This window comes from Dromaius novaehollandiae, chromosome 23, assembly GCF_036370855.1.
Source record: "Dromaius novaehollandiae isolate bDroNov1 chromosome 23, bDroNov1.hap1, whole genome shotgun sequence".
Lineage (NCBI taxonomy): Eukaryota > Metazoa > Chordata > Aves > Casuariiformes > Dromaiidae > Dromaius > Dromaius novaehollandiae.
Window position 1 is genome coordinate 10,803,398 of NC_088120.1, and position 18,176 is coordinate 10,821,573.

The window sequence follows — 18,176 nt, forward strand, 5'->3', positions numbered from 1 at the left end:
GCAGCGGCTCCCCGGCCAAAATCCCCCCTGATCCTCTTATTAGACTTAGACTGCAGCTGAAATACTGCTGTAGAGCTGGAATGGGCAAACAGGGTTTTTATGAGACACAGTATGCACTCTGCTAATGGGCTGCTCATAAACCGTGGCTTGCCTCAAATCCTCTGCAAAATCCAGCTAGCTGCCACATCGCAGATCTGTCAGTACTTATTTTATCTGCCTACAAAAGGAAACAGGAGCATCAATTCTCTCTAGGAGAAATGACACCGCGGCTGTAAATCCATTTGGTTTGCTCTGTAGTTCGCTAGCACCGGGCTGCTGCAGCCCGTCGAGACCAGCAGCACCGGGGCAGCGGCGGCCGAGAGCAGCGGGGTCCCCGCTCCCGGCACGTCTGCGCCTGTCCACACCTCTCCTCCGGCTTCCAGTACAGTGTCACCGCCACGGCTTTGAGACGGTACCGGGCCGGCGGAGGAGCTCTCCCGATGCAACGTGCATCTTAGAGACCCGCGAGACCTCGAGTCTCTGGAAGAGTCTTTGTATGGGGTGAGAGGGAGGGGTAGTTACGTGAAGAAGCACCCATCGTCAGGTGGTGGCCCACACCACTCCGCGTCACGGGAACGCTTTCCTTGTGATGCAGTAGCACCTCCCTCGTAGCCTTCCCACCACCTGCAGAATGGGAACACCACGGTCTTTGAGTACCTGCCCTAAGGCTATCTAGGGGCTCTGCGGCAGAGCTGGGACTCGAACCTGAGGCTCCTGGATCCCAATCTCGTATCCTTCCTCTTTTCTTGCCTTGTACTGCAGTATCAGCCACACAATTAAGAGCTATATTTAAGCATCTGAATAAACAAACAAGCTTCATCTTTGAAACAGTAAAGCATGCCTCATGGGGTCCCCATGTTCCTTACTTTTGAATCTCAGGCTGATAATTAAAAACAGGAAAAAATCACTTATACAAATTAACATCACATCATGCTGTGGAGCTCGCACAAAGCTACTGTCACTTTCCATTTCAAACATGCTTGAATTAGGGCCGGGCTTTCTTGAGAGAGACAGCGACAAGTCACTTGGCCGGATGGCAAGCGGCTGGCGTCACGCGGATGTCCCGAGGGCTGCTCCTAACGCGGGCTGCCCGCGAAGGGCTGGCGCGGGACAGGGTGATGATGCAGGGATGTCACTGCTCGCCAGTTCGTTATTGCCAGCTGCAGAAGAGAGGGGGGCAGCGCGCTGCTGCGGCGCCCGGCAGCGCAGGGCTTCCGAGGCGTCCATAAACACCGCACCATGCATCGGCCTTGGATGAAGCTCCGTCACGCCAGAGCTTCTGGCACAAAGGGGCTGCCAAGCTGGTGGGCGTCTCCTGCGAGGAACGGCCTCACGCTCTTCCCCACTGCAGCAGCCAAGGCAGAGCTGCTGTCGCGGGCTGCGCCGCTGCGGAGCATCCTTGGCTCAGTGGAGCGGAGGGAGACGCCCGGCCCTGGAGAGCTCTGGCCTCCGGCGAGCAGCACGCGGCCTCGGTGCGCCTCGGCTCCCCGGCACCCGGCGATCGAAGGCGCTGCCTCCCGCGGCCCGGGGAGACCCCGGTCACCGTCGGACGGCGGCACGCCGGTGCCCGGAGCGGGCACGTCCCCTCCCAGGACGCGGCGCAGGCACGGGCTGCTGCCGTCGGCACGAACGCGCCGAGTCCTCCATCGCCTGCATCTGACTAGGGAGTCAAATGATCAGGAGCTTATTATAGTCTTCTTTTCAATTAAGTGTCTCAAATAGGGATTTAATTGGGATGTAATAGCGCACACTATTGTATGTTCGTTAAATACCAAGGGATTATTAGGAGTGTATTTTTAAGGCTTTACAGTCCCATATTGAGTAAACAGTTGTTAAATTTCAATAAATAACTTTTAAAATCTACATTAAATAAGCAGTTAAGCGTATTTAGGGTTTTCAAAATGACTCAAGTCGGGGAGTCCCAGGTTGTAATCTCGGCGTCTCGCTATCTAGCAGGGCCGTGCCTGCTCGCGCGCTGGCTGTGCCCCGCAGACCCCGCGTCGCGTCTCAGCCGTTTACGTGCCCAGGTCAGAGTCCTTAAAACCCGCACCGTTACAGTATCCCAGAGAAGCAGGGAGTGCTCTTAGCCTCGTTTTATGGGTAAGAAATTAAGGCACAGAAGAGTGAAGTCATTTGTTCGGAGCCACGCAGGGGGTCTGCTACAGAGCGGAACGGGAGCGTAAGAGAGATCAAAATTATTTTTCTAAAAATAAGGCTTTGAAAGCATGTAAAGGGAAAGCAGCTCTAGCAAACTGTATTATTACTGAACAACACAATTAGTGATGTGCTGTTTCAGTCAATGACGTTGGTAATGAACACACAGATGTCCCATGATTCCCCCAAACTAACGCCTGTGCAGTGCACTCGCGACGTGTCCAGAGGACACCAGGACGGAGTCAGGGGCTCCAGGAAGGACCGGAATCACACGGACCGCCGTCGAGCTTTGATCCCCTGACAGGTCGCTCTCACTTACGTCTTACCAGGAGGGTCTTTCTAAGACAGCACATTAGAAACAACAGGTGTAATCATCCTGGTAACCATGGCAATGAATAATTTAGGAGTCATTTAACCTTCATATTAAGGTTGATCTGAGCTTCCTGCTGCTTTCTGCAACTATGGTGTTATTACAACGAATTATCAATGTATCCTGAGAAGTAATTGGGTAAATTGCTGCTACTCTGCAACCTGCGTCTTTGGTGCAGATTGAGCGTTTCAGCGTTTGGAGGAGGAGAGCGCGTGCAGTGCCTGGGGGCAGTGGACAGCGGTGGTGGCACCGGGGTGAGCAGGGACCCTTGGCCAAAAAGCCGGGCAGGACAAGGCACCCCACGTTCTGTGGCCAAGGCGATCTAAGCAACAAGGCGCTAACAGCGCTCAGCTGGGCATGAGGGCTGAGAAGTCTAAAACCATGCCCGTGCTCCCGCTTTCTGAATGGAGCTGCCTGTAGCTTCCGTCTGCCCTCGCTGCTCCTGCACAGCTCTGCGGTCACCTCGAAGGGCCCTGGGTTAACGTACGCTTCTCCCTGACGTGCGTAATTATTTCTGGGCGACTGCCACCATGTTGTGAGTCTAACGAGCACTTTAACAGAAACTCCATTTGTGGAAATACAGTAAATGTGGTATTTTGGGGCGGGGAGCTCACCCTGGGCCGTTCTTCCTGCCCAGCTCTCCCATCACGCCGGCACGGGAGCACACGAGCTATTCAGAACCGAAAAAGGAGCAGAAGGTGTTCAGAGACAATCATTGCCACTACTCTGCCTTGTTGAACATGTAATGCTAGTAAAGAAAACCAGAAATCAGTAATCTTCAACCCAGGACACTGTAAAATTAATGAGACGCTACTGAAGAACACCAACAACCAGTGCTCTCCACTGAAGGCCGTTAGCACCAGTTGTAGCAATGCAAAGAAGAGCTGTACAGACTCCTAACGTTATCCTTTTGGAAGCTGTTACCGTCAATGTCTAGTGCTTGTCAGCTGAAATCGGAGAGCGGTTAACCCTTTAACATGCTGTCCATTTAGAAATACTCACTGTTATTATAAATCAACTGTGATAGCTTAAACTAGTCGTAAAGATGTATATATGAAAGAACAAATCAAAGCATGGCCGCCAAGGAAAAATCATTAGTTCCCTAGTGGGTTTACAAGTAATTTGCTACCAATAAAAATGCAAAAACACATTTTGTTGGGTAATGATCATAAATAATCCTTGGGCAAGAATTCTTTCCAGGACTCACAAGTCCACTCCCTCGATGGCAAATTTTATTACCCTGGTTTCTCTGTGTTTTCTTTCAAAATGCAGCTGTCATAACAATTTACGAATTACAGTCCTGTTGGCATAAACTTTCATAATTCATATGGAAATAGGTTTTCCCACCAACTCTCACAAAACACAAAAAGCCATGTAGCCACATAGTGTGACCTTAATAATGCAGTCAAAAAATATGTATCAGACTCATGGGCCAGTACTAGATATAGATGGTCACGTGGTTGGGGGGAAAAATCCCACATGAACTTGCTTGAGTGGCAGGGAGGAGTATTTTGTGCTGTGGCATGCTTAGAAAAGCTGCGCTCTCGCCCGGGCTGATGGGACCTTTCAGGGCCTTTAGGACGTGAGGGAACGTGCTGAGCCATTTATTTCCAAGCCCTGGCACTAAGCAAAAATCCCAGCCAGCTGCTGAGGAAGCCTGTGAACACAGTTGATTCTTAAAATAGGAGAAAGAACAGCTTGTCCAGGACTTAAGCTATATTAATTTCTTCCCTCCACTTCTGAGGCGTGAGGTTGAAGAGTGGAGTTCAACATCCAAAATGAAGATAGCGTTAAGGGAGGGAGCTGAGGCTATTATTTAAGCAAGAGTAAATGACAAGTCACATCTGCCAAGGTTAAAAGCTGAACAAGTATCGTGTGGTTTTCTGGTGGTTCATCTCCGTGGTTCAGTTGTTGCTTCAGTCAAAGGGGGGGAAGTGTCAGGTTCTTGGAGTAAGAGAGAGAGGGAAAAGGGGAAATTTAATTAGGCTAGAATTGCCTCCAAAAAGTACTAAAATTAAATGTGAATTCATAATGTAAAGATAATGATATGCAAATCAGGCTGGGTTTCAGGTTTTAGTATGCCATTGCTCTTCTTCTAATTGGAAGAAATGGATCCAACTACTGAAATTGCCGCACTTAACGTATAAAATCACACTGCAGAAAGGAAAATATTTCATGTTCTTCCTCAAGCCTCAAATAACTACCACTGCATTAACATCTAGGAAAATGAAGGAAACAGGGATATAACTAATTTTTTATTGATCAGTTTATAAACAGATGTGCACGTGTACAAAAACAGTCTTGTCTATTGAAACATGTCACTGAGATTGAAAGTAGCTGCTAAAAGAACATGGGATTTTTTATATTTAACATTTTTATTGATAACTTTAATCTTAAATGAAGTTGAGAGCTGTACAAAGACAAGCTCTGCATCTTAAAAACATTATCAGCTTCATCTGAGATCATGAAACACACTTGCTGAGTAACCCCTTCCCCATGATGCAGATGAATGGGAGAAGAAACCAAAGATCCCATTTCCGTTCAAGTATTATGAGCTAAACCTAGATTCCGCCCTGAAGCTAAATGTCCATTTTGAATTTCTTCAAAGTAAAGACGACAAAAACTGATCTTGCAGAAATAAAAATTTGTAAGAAGAAAAGCACACAAAATGAGGAAGAAAGTGGTTTTCTTTCCCTATAAAAGAACAATGGATCTTTAAGAATTTATAGACCAGAAATTCAGACCAAGGGCCTCCTTTCGAAAGGTCCCTGTTACGGCTTAAAATTGTAATAGCATGACAGCGAAGAAAGAATTGAACAGCGATTGCATCCAGAACTGCCGAAGGTGAAGCCCTTTGGGCCGAGCGCGGAGGGGGCTGCGAGTCCCCTGGAACCGGTGTCCGGGAGCAGCGGGGTGAAGGTGGGGGGATTCCTCCCCCCAGGATCCAGCCTGCCAGAGATGCCATGCATTCGAGATGTCTTCTGCAATCTCTGAAAGCGCCTTGCAGGAAAGGTACCGCTGAAACGGGTGGGAGCGAGGTGCCGGCGTGGGCCCTTCTGCAGCGCGGAGACACCAGTTTGCTCCTCCACCTCCCTGGCTTCCCAGTCCCCATCTCAGCTCTCAGCTTCTAACGCGCGGGTTCAAATGACAAAAATATTGCCTCCGTGCCAGAGAGTTAAAATTGAAAATAATTAAGGCAAAATTTTCTCCTGCAACAGAAAGTAGTGAACATGTGGAGGTAGCATAAAAATCAGTGTTTCTGCCCTTGTAAGCCCACAAAACAAATGAGATTTTGAATGAAGCACATGGCACAGTGACCCGTGTGAAAAGCTCAGCTTGACCTCCGAATGTAATGACATTTTCTCCCCAATTCAACTTATAATTAGACAAGCAGAATTTTGAATATTCAGATTAGAGAAGAATTCACTGAATATTTAAAAATTTTAACAACAGTGAGACGCTGTGACATTTATCTCGTAATACAGACAGGCAGTTTCCCAAAGTTCCCCGGCCCATTCGCGGGCACAGGTTCAAAACCGGGGAGCGGGTTTGAGCCCCGGCTCCTCTTCCCCCTCTGGACTATCTAGGAGCTTCAGTCTTAGGGATTTTCCTTCCTTTGCTCCCTGCCGTGGTTGAGCCGCTGGATGAAGCTTTTCCTGATTCACAGATGACAGCAGAACGATCTTTTATTTATGGAAGTCCTTGAACTGGCCAAGACCAAGGTGCCACTTAAATGCTGCGAAATTACGTCCTCCTTCAGCCGGGGTGAATCGGCCTGTCCCGGGCACGGGACGCAGCGGAGAACAGGCCGTATGCGGGGGCAGAGACCACAAATTAGACAAAGAGCAATTTAACTGGCCTGTAATGCAAAGCAGAGGCAGAGACCAGGGCAGGAGTGACCTGCAGCATGATTTGCAGCAAATGCCTTTTTCTCTCATAAATAGGAGCGACACTCTGGAATGATTATCCCCCCAGATTTATCTCTGCAGCTCCTTGTGTATCCTTCTGTGCTTAAAAATGTCTCACTGCCCTTTGTATTATTGCATTGCCCTTTACATTCATACCGCATAAACCTCTCAAGTACCGTAAAACTTACAAGGTGTAATATAACATCATGATTTCCTTTTATACACCATAAACAACCCTCACTGAGGAAGGAGCAGAGAAAGGGAGACTTTATTTAGCTTGACAATGATACGGTGTGATTCGGGATGAAAATATATATACAAGTACACACACACGCACTCTTACACACTTAAAATCACAAGCTGGATTGATTATCTGGCACTGATGGATCGCTGTAATGTATTAGGTAGATAAGGAAATTGATTATTCAATCAATCATAGTCGGCACTAAGAATCCAGTATTAAAAAAGAAAGAGAAAATACGATAAATCTGTCTTGCACAGGCAAAGAACAGCTTACACTTTTAAGGTTAATCATTATGTACCTTTCGCTGCATGTCCAATGAAAGACTAACCCCTTGGATTTCTGCAGCATTAAATTACCAGTTTTCCTGCCCAAAGCGCTCTCGGGAGCGAACCTTCCTGCAGCGGACAGGGCACCGCGGCCGTCCCCGCGCTGCGGAGGTGCCAGGGCACGAGGAGCCTCGACCCGCACCCGAGGGGTCAGAGGGAGAGGAGGGGCGGAGGAAGCAAGAATAGGCGCAAAAAAGGAGAACAGAGGAAAATCAAAATGAAAAATTGAACGTACAGGTCTCAGAAACAACATGCGCCGTGCTGTCACCCCGGGGATCCAGCCAGTGGTTTTTCTGGGCCTCTTTTGGCAGGTTTGCCTCACGTTTGTTCCCTGACCTAGGTCTGTCGGTCAGCAGAGAGCTGACTGCTGCTTCCCAAAGGAAAGAAACGGGAGATAGGTGAAGTGACAGAATTTTTTAAAAGTCAAGCGAGGAATGCATGCGTTGGAAAGCCTTAGAGCAGCATTAGTAAGTAACAGCAAAAGCTAAGGTAACAGGCGTATTTCAGGAAGGCAAAACCTCACGACTGGGTGCCTTCTCTGGGGAAGAGCATCAGGAGTGGTCTGCGATGAACCTCCTGTCACCGGAGTCGAGAGAAGGAGCTCGGGTGTTTCTGCCAGCTGGGACCGCGGCAGCGCAGAGCTCGGCCGCTTCCAGAGCTCCCCGGTCACCGCGTGGTGCCGACACCAGCGCAGCGGCTCCGGGTCCCGGTCGGCACTGCTGGAAGCGGTTGGGAAATGTTGTTTGCCTGGTGTCCTACAGCAGGTCTGACCCTGCCCCAGAAGGCCCAGCCCTGAATTTGCTGGAAAACGGGATTCTTGCCCAAGAAATTCTGCTAGTTACACTGCAAAGCAGAAGGCAAAGGCGGCAGGGAGGTAGCAGCTGATGCTGTGCTCTGCTGGGAGTTTTCCACTCTTCCCTTCTCCAACGTGGAGGATCGAGACTCCTTTGCTACCAGTGCTATGGTTGGATTGTCAGCCATAAAAAAGGAGTCCTGTTGCATTGTCGTAACTGTTTTCATTTGTATAAAAATGCAAATGGGTAGAGAAACCATTAGGAAACAGTTTTGATCTGCTCTGATTTTTACTAGAAGATATACCAGCCATCTTTGAACAGAATATATGGGATGAATAATTTATCTAAGGTGAGATATGAATCAAAGATCTTCAGACTTAACAGCGCCTGATTGGTTTAAAGGAAAACTTTATTTATACTGGCAAAGAAAACAGCCATCTTTTTCAGACTCCCCATCGCTGTGGAGATGCGCACACGCACTGCTCTCTATTGATGGCTTAAAAGCCATCTTTTCACTGCGTTTGCAGCGTGTCGTCCCGAGACGCTCCCAGGCAGGCGAAGCTGGTTCGTACCCGGAATGCAGAAGCGGACCTGCAGCTCGCGCAGGTGTGGCGTGCAGCCCCGAAAGCAAGGGCGAGGTCTCTCCGTCTTGGGAAAACCGATTCTCAAATCCTATGCTAAGCGTGTGCTGTAAACATTTATTCCATTCATAATAAAATCAGCCCCGTTTCTAATGTACAACTTCTGCTGCAGCCAGTGGAAAGATTACATAAGCCCGTGTACCCGAAGAGCTGCTGTATCCAGCAGGGAAGCTCCTATTTTACAAGCAGAGGGTGGAATTTAAAATTACTGCTGAGACCTGCTTCTGAGTGCTTTGAATCCACCACAAAACTACCCAACAAGTCTAACACTTCAGTCCCAATAGACAGTCATAACTCAGCTAAATTTGTGGGTTATACCAGATTTTATTTACTGTTTCATCCTGGAGATAAGTAAGAGATGACAGCCATCTATTCATTAAACTGGGGGAACAGCCGCCTACAGTAACGCGGTTCTCTCGCCTCTCGTACACTTCCACATCTTCAAGCGAATTTGGATTTTGCTGTGCTAGCTCTGTTATTTTAAGCACGGCGTACGTTCGCGTGCACCTGGGTGCTGCTGCGTTCGGGGAGCCGGGCTTTCCACCTCTGTCCCCTTGGAACAAAGGACCCGCTGGAGCAATCAAGTGTCGTTACCGGCTAACGAGTACCCAGCGGCCGTGCAGGAGCCGTCGCTGGCCCGATCCCACTGCTCATCGGACACACGACCCGAACCGCCGCAGCGGCACTAATGAACGCTCCTGAAGCCGCTGTTTGCAGACGTCGAGGACGGGAGGCTAATTTAAATCAATCGGTCTCGGAGGCCTCTGCGATGGGCTTGGTGCCGGGTGCCCCGGGACCTGCACGCCCGTGATGGGCGATGCGATGAGCAACGTGCAAGTCCCGCATTCAAGAATTCATCTGAACATTTCTGTAACTCTAAGTCTTCATTTTATTCCCCTGGTATTACCTGCTTTATGTGGATGCCTAAAAGCTTCCCCAAACGGGGCTGGTTTCTGCCCCAGGACTAAGCAGGCAGAGCCCCGGCCAGAGGCGGGCGACCCAGCGCCGCCAGCGCCTCTCCCGTCTTCCCATCTTGGAGCCACGATATATCTGAATCCCTGCTACGTCAATGCAAAATACAACCGTCCCTGCCCCCCAAAATAATACTCTTGAATTTTTAAGGGACGCAGAAGCCCACAATATTCAATGGCAGACTGTCAACGCAGTCAGTACAAACAGGACACGGAGTCACGGTAACTCTAATCGCTTGAAGACCACCAGCACTCCTTATTTCACATTTATTCCATTCGGCAACGTTGCCGGTAGCACAGTTTTTAGCCTCGCATCCAGCCCTCTGTTCTCTACCACGCTTGTGTCCCTCCGTCCCCCTGTTGCGTTCTCGTGCTTTCAACTCGTTATCTGCCTTACCCAGAGACTTTCACCAGTCCGAGTGTGCAGAGAAAAAAGTCTAGGCAGCACCAAGTTAAACCGCTCGCCAGAAAGGAGGGAAGAAGATTGCGCAGCATAACTGGAGGAGAAATGCAATACGTTGGATTATGAGGCTGAAAGCTTGCTCCGACCGGGCTGCGCGGCGTCGGGTGCATTCGGTACCGTGTCTCCACGAGAGGCTCCAGCGCGGGAGCGACGCTGTTCGATGCTATTGCTGTTCCATGCAGATGCTTGGGAATTAGCGGGGATAGCTAATGCAAGGAAGCAGCGTTCAGTAGCTGGAAGGAGAAAGGTGCCCAGAAACAGGATTTTCCTTGCACCGACCAGCGCCGAAGCAGCCGGTGAAGAACACTGCCCTCTGCTGCTGCAGGGAGCGAGCTCCGCGGAAACGCCGGGCCGGCACGGACTTTCCGGCAATATACTGACAATAGATGAGAGGAGGAAAGCGGTATTTCATTTCCTATTGCTAATTCAGTGCAATTGCTGGTCTGTACCAAAGAAGCACTTCATTTACCAGGACAGGAGAGACCTGACTTTGTTTTAGGCTGAATTATTGTTGTTGTTGTTCTGTGCATGACTGCATCGTGAAGGCTTTTAAAAATCTTTCCATAATATCAACCCTCATTTAGTTCTGTCAATAAAAACATCCAGACATGCAGAAATTAAGCTGAAAGTAGTGGCAGTGGGTTTGCACCTGCGGGTGATAAAACAAGAAGTGGCGATGCACAAACGTAACACGCTGCCTTTACCGCCAAGAGGTTTGCGCCGGTGCCGAGCCCGGTGCGGGCGCGGTGAAACCAGCCGTGCACGGAGAGCCCAGGCAGGGCTCCCCCCGCCCAGGCTCTGCCCAGATCCCCCGAGCTCCCCCCGCGAGGGGCCGGGGCCGGGGCGCAGGCGGCAGCGAGCGCCCGTCCCGCCGCAGCAGCAGCCCCGGCGCGGAGCAGGTCTGTTTGCGTCGCTGCGCGCCTTCGCCGTGATGAATGAGGGTCTGGTTTTTTCTGTTTGCAGTTTGATCTTAATTTCCTGTATGAGGTTCTCGAGAGGATGCTAAGATCAAATAATTAGACTTTTCCGCGATAAAGAGGCAACATTGTTATTCAAATGTATTCCAAATTAATTTACCACCAAACAATTTATACTGCCATCCGTACATCCGGCTGAAATTACTGGAATACGTTATCTGACACACAAAGCGTCTCGTGACCTGAAATAACTTTATCAGCCGTGAAATGCCTGAGCCGTGGGTGTGTGGTCACAGAAATACAAATGGAAATGCAGAAAAAGCCACAGAGGCAATGGAGTGATTTAAAACCAGGGGAAACGGGAACAGGTAGCGCTGGGCTTGCAGCCGTGCAGACGGACGGCAGAACTCTGCCAAAGCCACCAGCCCCGTCGCTGCCGGGTCCCCAGGAGATGCCGGGTCCCGTCCCTATTTCGTCACCCCTCCCACGGGAGCCGCGGTGCCGCTGTAGCTTTTCCCCAGCGACACGAACAGACCAGAACCCAAAACCCCTCCATTTTCTGGTCGGCGAGGCGCTACGTAACGTGTGCCGGCTTGGCCGGGCGGCCCCCGAGTCTCCTTCCTTTCTGCTCCTGCCCGGCGCGCGGGAGCAAACGGCAGGCGCGGGTGCGGCCAGGCGGCCGGAGGGCAAGAGTCCTCAAGTTAATGTTTTCTGTGCCTGTGCGCTGGTCTCAGGTGGCGTGAAGCCGCTTGTCTAAAGCTATTTGCTCTGGGGGGAGAAGAGACGTATCGATCTAAGTTCAATTTCTCTCTGCTCCTGCCCCGCGACGCTTCATCGCCTCACCAGGCACCGAAAGAAATTTCTCATCGTTTTACACTCGGTGGCTCCCCAGCTCGAAGAGCAGCGTTCGGCGTGCCGGGCTCGATGACGCACGGAGCCGGGCGCCCAGCCTCGTCGGCTGAGCCTGGCCTAGGGCTCATCCCATCCCGCCGGGCGGAAGCATCCCCAGTGGGAGCATCCCCGCTGCAGCCACGCGGGAGCATCCCATCCCGCCGGGCGGGAGCATCCCTGGTGGGAGCATCCCCGGTGGGAGCATCCCCGCTCCCCCCCGGGCAGGAGCATCCCTGCTGCCGCTCACCGGCGGGTTTTTTCCAAACAATTAATCAAGCAGGAGCAAAACAGAAAAATACCTGACCCGCCTTTTCGAGAATTACCTTCTCCAGTGCCCACAGACCGCATAGCCACGTGATTCCCAGCCCTTACAACGCTGCTTTTTTCAGCCTAGAAGAATTTCTGCTTTTTTTTTTTCAGTAAAAGTTTGCAGAGTGTGGGAAGGTGATTTCAAAACAAAATCCAAGACAGACATAATAAGCCCCAGAAAAGCTAGTCATACGAGGAGGATAATTATCCACAGAATTTGTTTTCTGTGTATTTATATAAAATAATCAATGATTTTTTTTTACCTGGTCTCCAATCCAGTTTGCTTCTCTTTTCTGTGTTATTTGCAAATCGCACAAACAGTCGATGCCCTGACCCCTTCTCTTGGCAAACACAGTTTAAAAGGCAACTACAACAAATAAAATCCGATAAACTCCTCCACGCAAGACTGTTTGTTTAAGAGCTTAGTTGGAGCCCGGTCCTGCTCACAGCGACCTCAGTGACGTAGGACGGGGATTTCCAAAAATGCTCAAAGTATAATAGTCTGCTGACACAAAAAAAATGAGGAATATAATCTTAGGGTTTTTTTTGAAAAGGCAAAAATCCAGAGGTGGAGGTGAATCTTTTTATAAATTTGGAAATCCAGACGGGTCTCCTCCGAGCAGGGGTGGCCCCTGCGGAGGAAGGGCCCAGGCGTTCGGGGCGCCCCGGGCTGTGACGGCCCGGCCAGGCCCCCGCCGCTGCTGCCTCCGTTCGCAGGAGGCCCCGAGTCCGGGCTGCTCACGCGAATGGTGACGGCCGCTAGTGATTAATCTCGAGCCGTTGGCACGTGTTTGACCCGCACGCGTGTTTTGCGTCAAAACAATCATTCCGGACAATTCCCGAGGCGGCTGCAGCGAGGCCCCGCAGCGGAGGCTGCGGCGAGGCCCTGCCGTGGAGGCTGCGGCGAGGCCCTGCCGTGGAGGCTGCCTGCTCTCAGCACCAGCCCGCGGGGCTCCGTGGGGCCGGGACGGTCCGGCTCCGCCGCGAGGCCCTGAGCACCCGCCTTCGCGGGGCCGGGAGCTGCCGCTGCTCGCTGCGCCCGGAGGAAGGGGCCCCGGGCTGCCGGAGGCCGCCCCACCCCGCTCTGCGTGCACGGTGCTGCACACGCCGGCGTGCTCGGCAACGGGTCTGGCCTGGCCGATACCCGCGGGCAGCACCGCGGGTCCCCGCTCTGCCCGGAGGCAGCGATCCCGGCAGCTCCGCCTGCTTCGCTGCGGCTCCCCGACTCGGGACCAGCCAGCTCGGAGCGGCATCGGACGCCCCAAGCGTGCAGCAGGGCTCGCTGGGATTTTCTCATACAGTATTTTCAAATATTTAACAGATTGCATAATAATTAAGCAGCTGCTGAATAAGCTGCAGATACAAACTCCTACCGAATAAAAAAAATCCAGTAACGAGGCACAGATTTCTTTTATACATATATATGTGTAGATTATGTTTATATGCGTAGATGAAATATTTATATTTTACTTGTGAGAGAAAGAGTGCTTTTGGCTCTTTCTTTCCTTTTCTGGATATCTCTGCTAGAGAAATAAAACTGTTGATGTTAACAGTTTTATACAGAGAAAAGGGTAGCTTTGAAAGTTACTTGTTTTCTTTCTGGTCTGAATTTCAGTTTAGAAACGGTACTCATTTCAGCGTTCTCCACTTTCGGCATAGCCTATTAGTTAGAAGCACTGCTTGGAAGCCAGCACAGCTTTGCACAAATTAATGCAGGGGGGAAAAGCTGCAATCTTCCATGAACTGGAAAAGAGGTCAGAATTATTCCAGTTTTAGCAGGGAGCGAAGGTAAACGCAGATCCCCTCCAGCCTCCTTTAAAGCTTTTCCTGATGGTGAAGTTTCTGCTTTTACTGAGCTGAGCGAGCTGCTGAATTCGGGGCCGGCTTGGCCGATGCAGAGGCAGCCGTTGCTGCGCGAGCCGCGGCAGCGGAGCAGCCGGGAGCTCCCGGCCGCGCTGCCTGGTGCCGGCGCCCGCAGAGGAGCAGCGGGTGCCCGGCCCTGCCTGCGCCGGGGGCTGCCGGAGGCTGCCGGGGGCCGCGGCCGGGAGCCGGCAGTGCGGGGCAGCAGCAGCGAGCGGTGCCGGTGGGAGGCTGATGGCAGCCTCCCTGCGCCGGAGGGTCCCACAGCCCTTGGTGCTCGAAGCCCCGTCTAGAAAATCCGTTTCCAGGGCCACGGAGGCCGCCCGGACCTGAGGCTCAACGCCTCCGCGGCAGCCGGCCCAGCGACGGCGGCGCGTTGCCCTGCGGGCATCTGCGGGCAGCTGGCAGAGCGTGGAGGGGCTGCGCGGCTCGGCTCGGCTCGGCTCGGCTTAGCTCGGTGCGGCGCAGGCTGCGGCAGGGTCCGGGCCCTGGGGCTGCTGGAGGCTGCAGAGCCCACGGGGCTGGGGGAGGCCGGCGGCTGCAGAGACCGCGGGGCCGGGGGGAGGCCGGCGGCTGCAGAGCCCGCGGGGCCGGGGGAGGCCGGCGGCTGCAGAGACCGCGGGGCCGGGGGAGGCCAGGGGCTGCAGAGACCACGGGGCCGGGGGGAGGCCAGGGGCTGCAGAGACCGCGGGGCCGGGGGAGGCCGGCGGCTGCAGAGACCGCGGGGCCGGGGGGAGGCCGGGGGCCGCAGCCCTGCCCGGGGGAGGGAAGCCCGGCGCTGCCCCGCCAGCCGCAGCGGCGGCTCTTTTGGGGGTGGGTTTTCCCGTAGCACAAAAGACGCCCAGCGGCTCCAGGATGCGGCTGAGACGCGTTTACCCAACGCTAAAGCTCTAGTAAAAGTTCAACGGCCCCCAGGGCCCAGACCCCACCGGCAAGTCCCGTTACCCTTTTCCACCACAATTTGTGGTGCTCGAGCGTGCACCGCGCCGCATCTGCCGTAGCGTCCGTCCAGAACCAAGCCCCGGGTCCCCGGGATGCTCGGGCCGTGCCGCCACCTGAAGCCGTTGCAGAGGTGACAGTATTTCACTCCAGAAAGCAGCTATCGCGCAGGACTAGCGTTTTTGTCTTACTGGCTTTCACATTGCTGCTGTGTTGTTGCATTGGCACAAACAAGACCTGTTTTTTCACTACAAGATGTATGCAAACCTATTCCGTTTTCACTAGTTTCTCTGGGTTAGAATTTGTTTCCTGAAAAGGCAAACCCGTCTAAACAGTTTTTACTGAGCAAACAGCAAATCCCTGGAAATGTGTACCGATGGCAAAGTACATGGGATGTAACAGGAAAACAGAGACTTTCCGTACATGATATACTTGAAACAAGCATCTTCTTTAATTACAGAAAGAAAAATCATAGACTCTTTCCCAGTCCGTTTTCTGTGCAATTACTTTATGTAACATTATTAAAAATTAATTTTCCCCAGAAGCTCAGCTCTTTAATGAAACCTGCCTGAGCTGCAGCAGCGGGTGCCGTGCAGCCAGCCCGCCAGCACCCTCCGGCCGCCAGAGCTCGGTGCCTCGGGCTCCCCGGAACTGCCCGTCCCTTCTGCCGGCACCCGGGGCCCAGGGCAGGACAGCGGGGTCTGGCCGTCCCCCGGTGGGAGCTTGCCCTGGGCCAGAGTCCGGGCACCTCTATTGCACCAGGCAACGCATCTGTCTTTGCAAAGGGCACAGCATCCCTGTTTGCACCACACCGCATCCCTCTCTGCACCCTCACAGCATCGCTCTTGCATCAGGCACAGCATCGCCCCTTGCACCGGCACAACGTCCCTCCTTGTACCAACACCGTATCCCTGCTCGCGCCGGGCCGGACCCCCCGCACCGGCACCGCATCCCGCCTTGCACCGTGCCGGACCCCCCCCGTCCCAGCACCGCATCCCGCCTTGCACCGTGCCGGACCCCCCCATACCGGCACCGCATCCCTCCTCGCAGCCGGGCCGGACCCCCCGCACCGGCACCGCATCCCTCCTCGCAGCCGGGCCGGACCCCCCGCCCCGGCACCGCATCCCGCCTTGCATCGTGCCGGACCCCCCCGCACCGGCACCGCATGCCCCGCGCCCCGCGCCGCACTCCTCCTCGCTCGGGGCGCAGCAGCCCCGCGGCCCCGGGCGCCCCGTCCCTGCCGGTGCCCGCGGAGCTCCCCGCCGGCCCCCCCGCCCGCTGCCCGGCGCGGCGCTCACCGATGCGGATGACGTGCGGCATCCCGTGCGAGCAGGGGCCCCAGAGGCCGCCGAGCAGGAGCGCTGCCCAGTATTCCCAGAGCAGGCGGCGGAGCGGCGGCCAGAGTCGGGGCATCGCGGGGGCGGGCGGCGGCGCCGGGCGGCTCTACGGCCCCAGGGGTAGCCGGGGAGCGGGCTGCTGCCCGGGGGCTACGCGCAGCTGCCGGTCGCCGCCGAGGCCGGACCGCTCATGGCACATCTTACTGGGAGCCGCCGCCCGCGCCGTCCCGCCGAGCCGAGCCGCGCCGAGCCGCGCCGAGCCGAGTCGAGCCGAGCCGGGCCGGGCCGAACCGGCGGGGCGGCACCCGCGGGGCCGGGGCTGCCGGTGCAGCCCGAGGAGCGGCTCTGTCCCCTCCTCCCGCTGCCGCGCGCCGAGCCCCGGCGTGGAGCCCTGCGCGCGCACCCGCGCGCACCCCGCCCCGCGCCCCGGGGCGGCCGGGGCAGGGCTCCGCGGGGGCCGCCCCGCTCCGCGCCCCGCGCTCGGGCAGCGCCTCTGCGGGCAGCGCGACGCCGGCTCCGCGGGCGCGGGGGATGCTCTGCCCCGTGCGCGGCCAGCGCAGCGCAGCGCCGCCCCCCCCCCCCCCCCCGGCCCCGGTGCGGCGCGCAGGCTCCGCCGCGCCCCGCGCTGCCCCGCTGCCCCCGGGGTGGCGGGTCCCGCCGCTCGGCATCGCTCGCGTTTGGGGACCGTCCCGTGCGCGCGGCCGGGGGGTCTGGGCCGGGACCGGGACCGGGACCTGGACAGGGATCAGGACCGGGATCAGGACCGGGGCCCGGGACCGGGATTGGGATCAGATCGGGACCGGGGGACCGGGATCAGATCGGAACCGGGACCGGCGCCGCCGCGGTTTCAGCACCCGGGAGCGGCCGCTCGGGGCCGGCGCCCAGCCCGGAGCTCGGCACTCGGGGAGTTTAATGACCTCGGTGACAGAGACAGAGCGCCGCGGACGCCCGGATCAGTAGGCTGCTTTGTCAACTTGCTGGGCTAGGCGAGGGCGAATTTATTTTTTCTCATTTAAATAATTTGATCTATTCCATCATTTCCAATCGCTCCCATTTGCCAGCTGTCTGCTAAGTACATCGCCTGGAACAGCCGAGGAGCAAATCTTTAATGTCCTTACAAACATACTATTAGTCCTGCCTGCGCCTCCTGCTCGCTTCCCTTGTCTGCTGCGAGAGCTGCTCCTCCCTGCCCCGTCCGCGAGCGGCTCGTCCCGCGCTGGCGCAGGGCGGCCGAGACGTCACGCCTCGAGGAGCGGCAGCAGAGGCTCCGCACAAATCACCACCTGCCTCAAAGTCGAGGAGAAGCTCCTGGACTTTGCACGTGGCAGAGGTCAGCGCGTGCACTGCTGCCGCGAGGCAGAGCCGGGGGTGGGGGGTCCCTGGGTGCCCGGCCCCGTGGTGTCCCTCTCCGGCTGTTTCTGGGCCGCAGGAGCAGTGTCTGCCTTGGGCAGGGTATCGAATACCCTGTTGCCATCACAGCATCCTAGGAAAGAGCTGGAAGATCCTGGGGGATCTGCAAGCCCACGGCTCTGTCCCAGGGCAGGACCAGCGGTCCCCAGCCCGTCCTGGAGGTCCTGCTGTCACTCTTCCTAAAGCCTGCAGTGATGCCTCCCCAGGCAGCCGGTGCCTGGACTTAACTCTCTCGTGGTTCTCCTGAGGCGATGGGAAGTTTCCGCTGAGGATGACCTTGACTCTGAGCATCATTTCATGGTGGAGGAGACTTCTCCTTACTTCTACCTAGGAGTCAAGTGAGAGAGGCAGGGTCACTAAGTAACACCTTCAAAGCACTGTGCAGACGTCAGATTGCAGAGTTCCTTCATCGTTATTTGTTGTGAACAGACCGAAACCCTGACTTCCAGCCGGAGACCTGCTTGCCCGTGTCAGAGATGAGGGTGTACGAGAGGATGTCTCACGCTAAGGATGTTTTTATCCATCGTGGCACCTAAAGGGTTAAGATTCAGCAAAAGGGCATGGAAGAACTTCTCTTTACTTATTGCTTAAATGAAGGACAGC

At 54.8% G+C, this 18,176-nt stretch overlaps 1 protein-coding gene across 1 annotated transcript in view; it reads right to left on the reverse strand.

Annotated features, from left to right (window-relative positions):
* GRIK3 (glutamate ionotropic receptor kainate type subunit 3) overlaps positions 1 to 16,571 on the reverse strand; it is a 117,499-nt gene extending 100,928 nt beyond the window's left edge. Inside the window, exon 1 of the mRNA XM_064525249.1 lies at positions 16,125 to 16,571. Coding sequence (XP_064381319.1) covers positions 16,125 to 16,239 — 115 coding nt within the window. The 5' untranslated portion in view covers positions 16,240 to 16,571. The remainder of the gene's footprint in view (positions 1 to 16,124) is intronic.
* Positions 16,572 to 18,176: the final 1,605 nt, after the last annotated feature.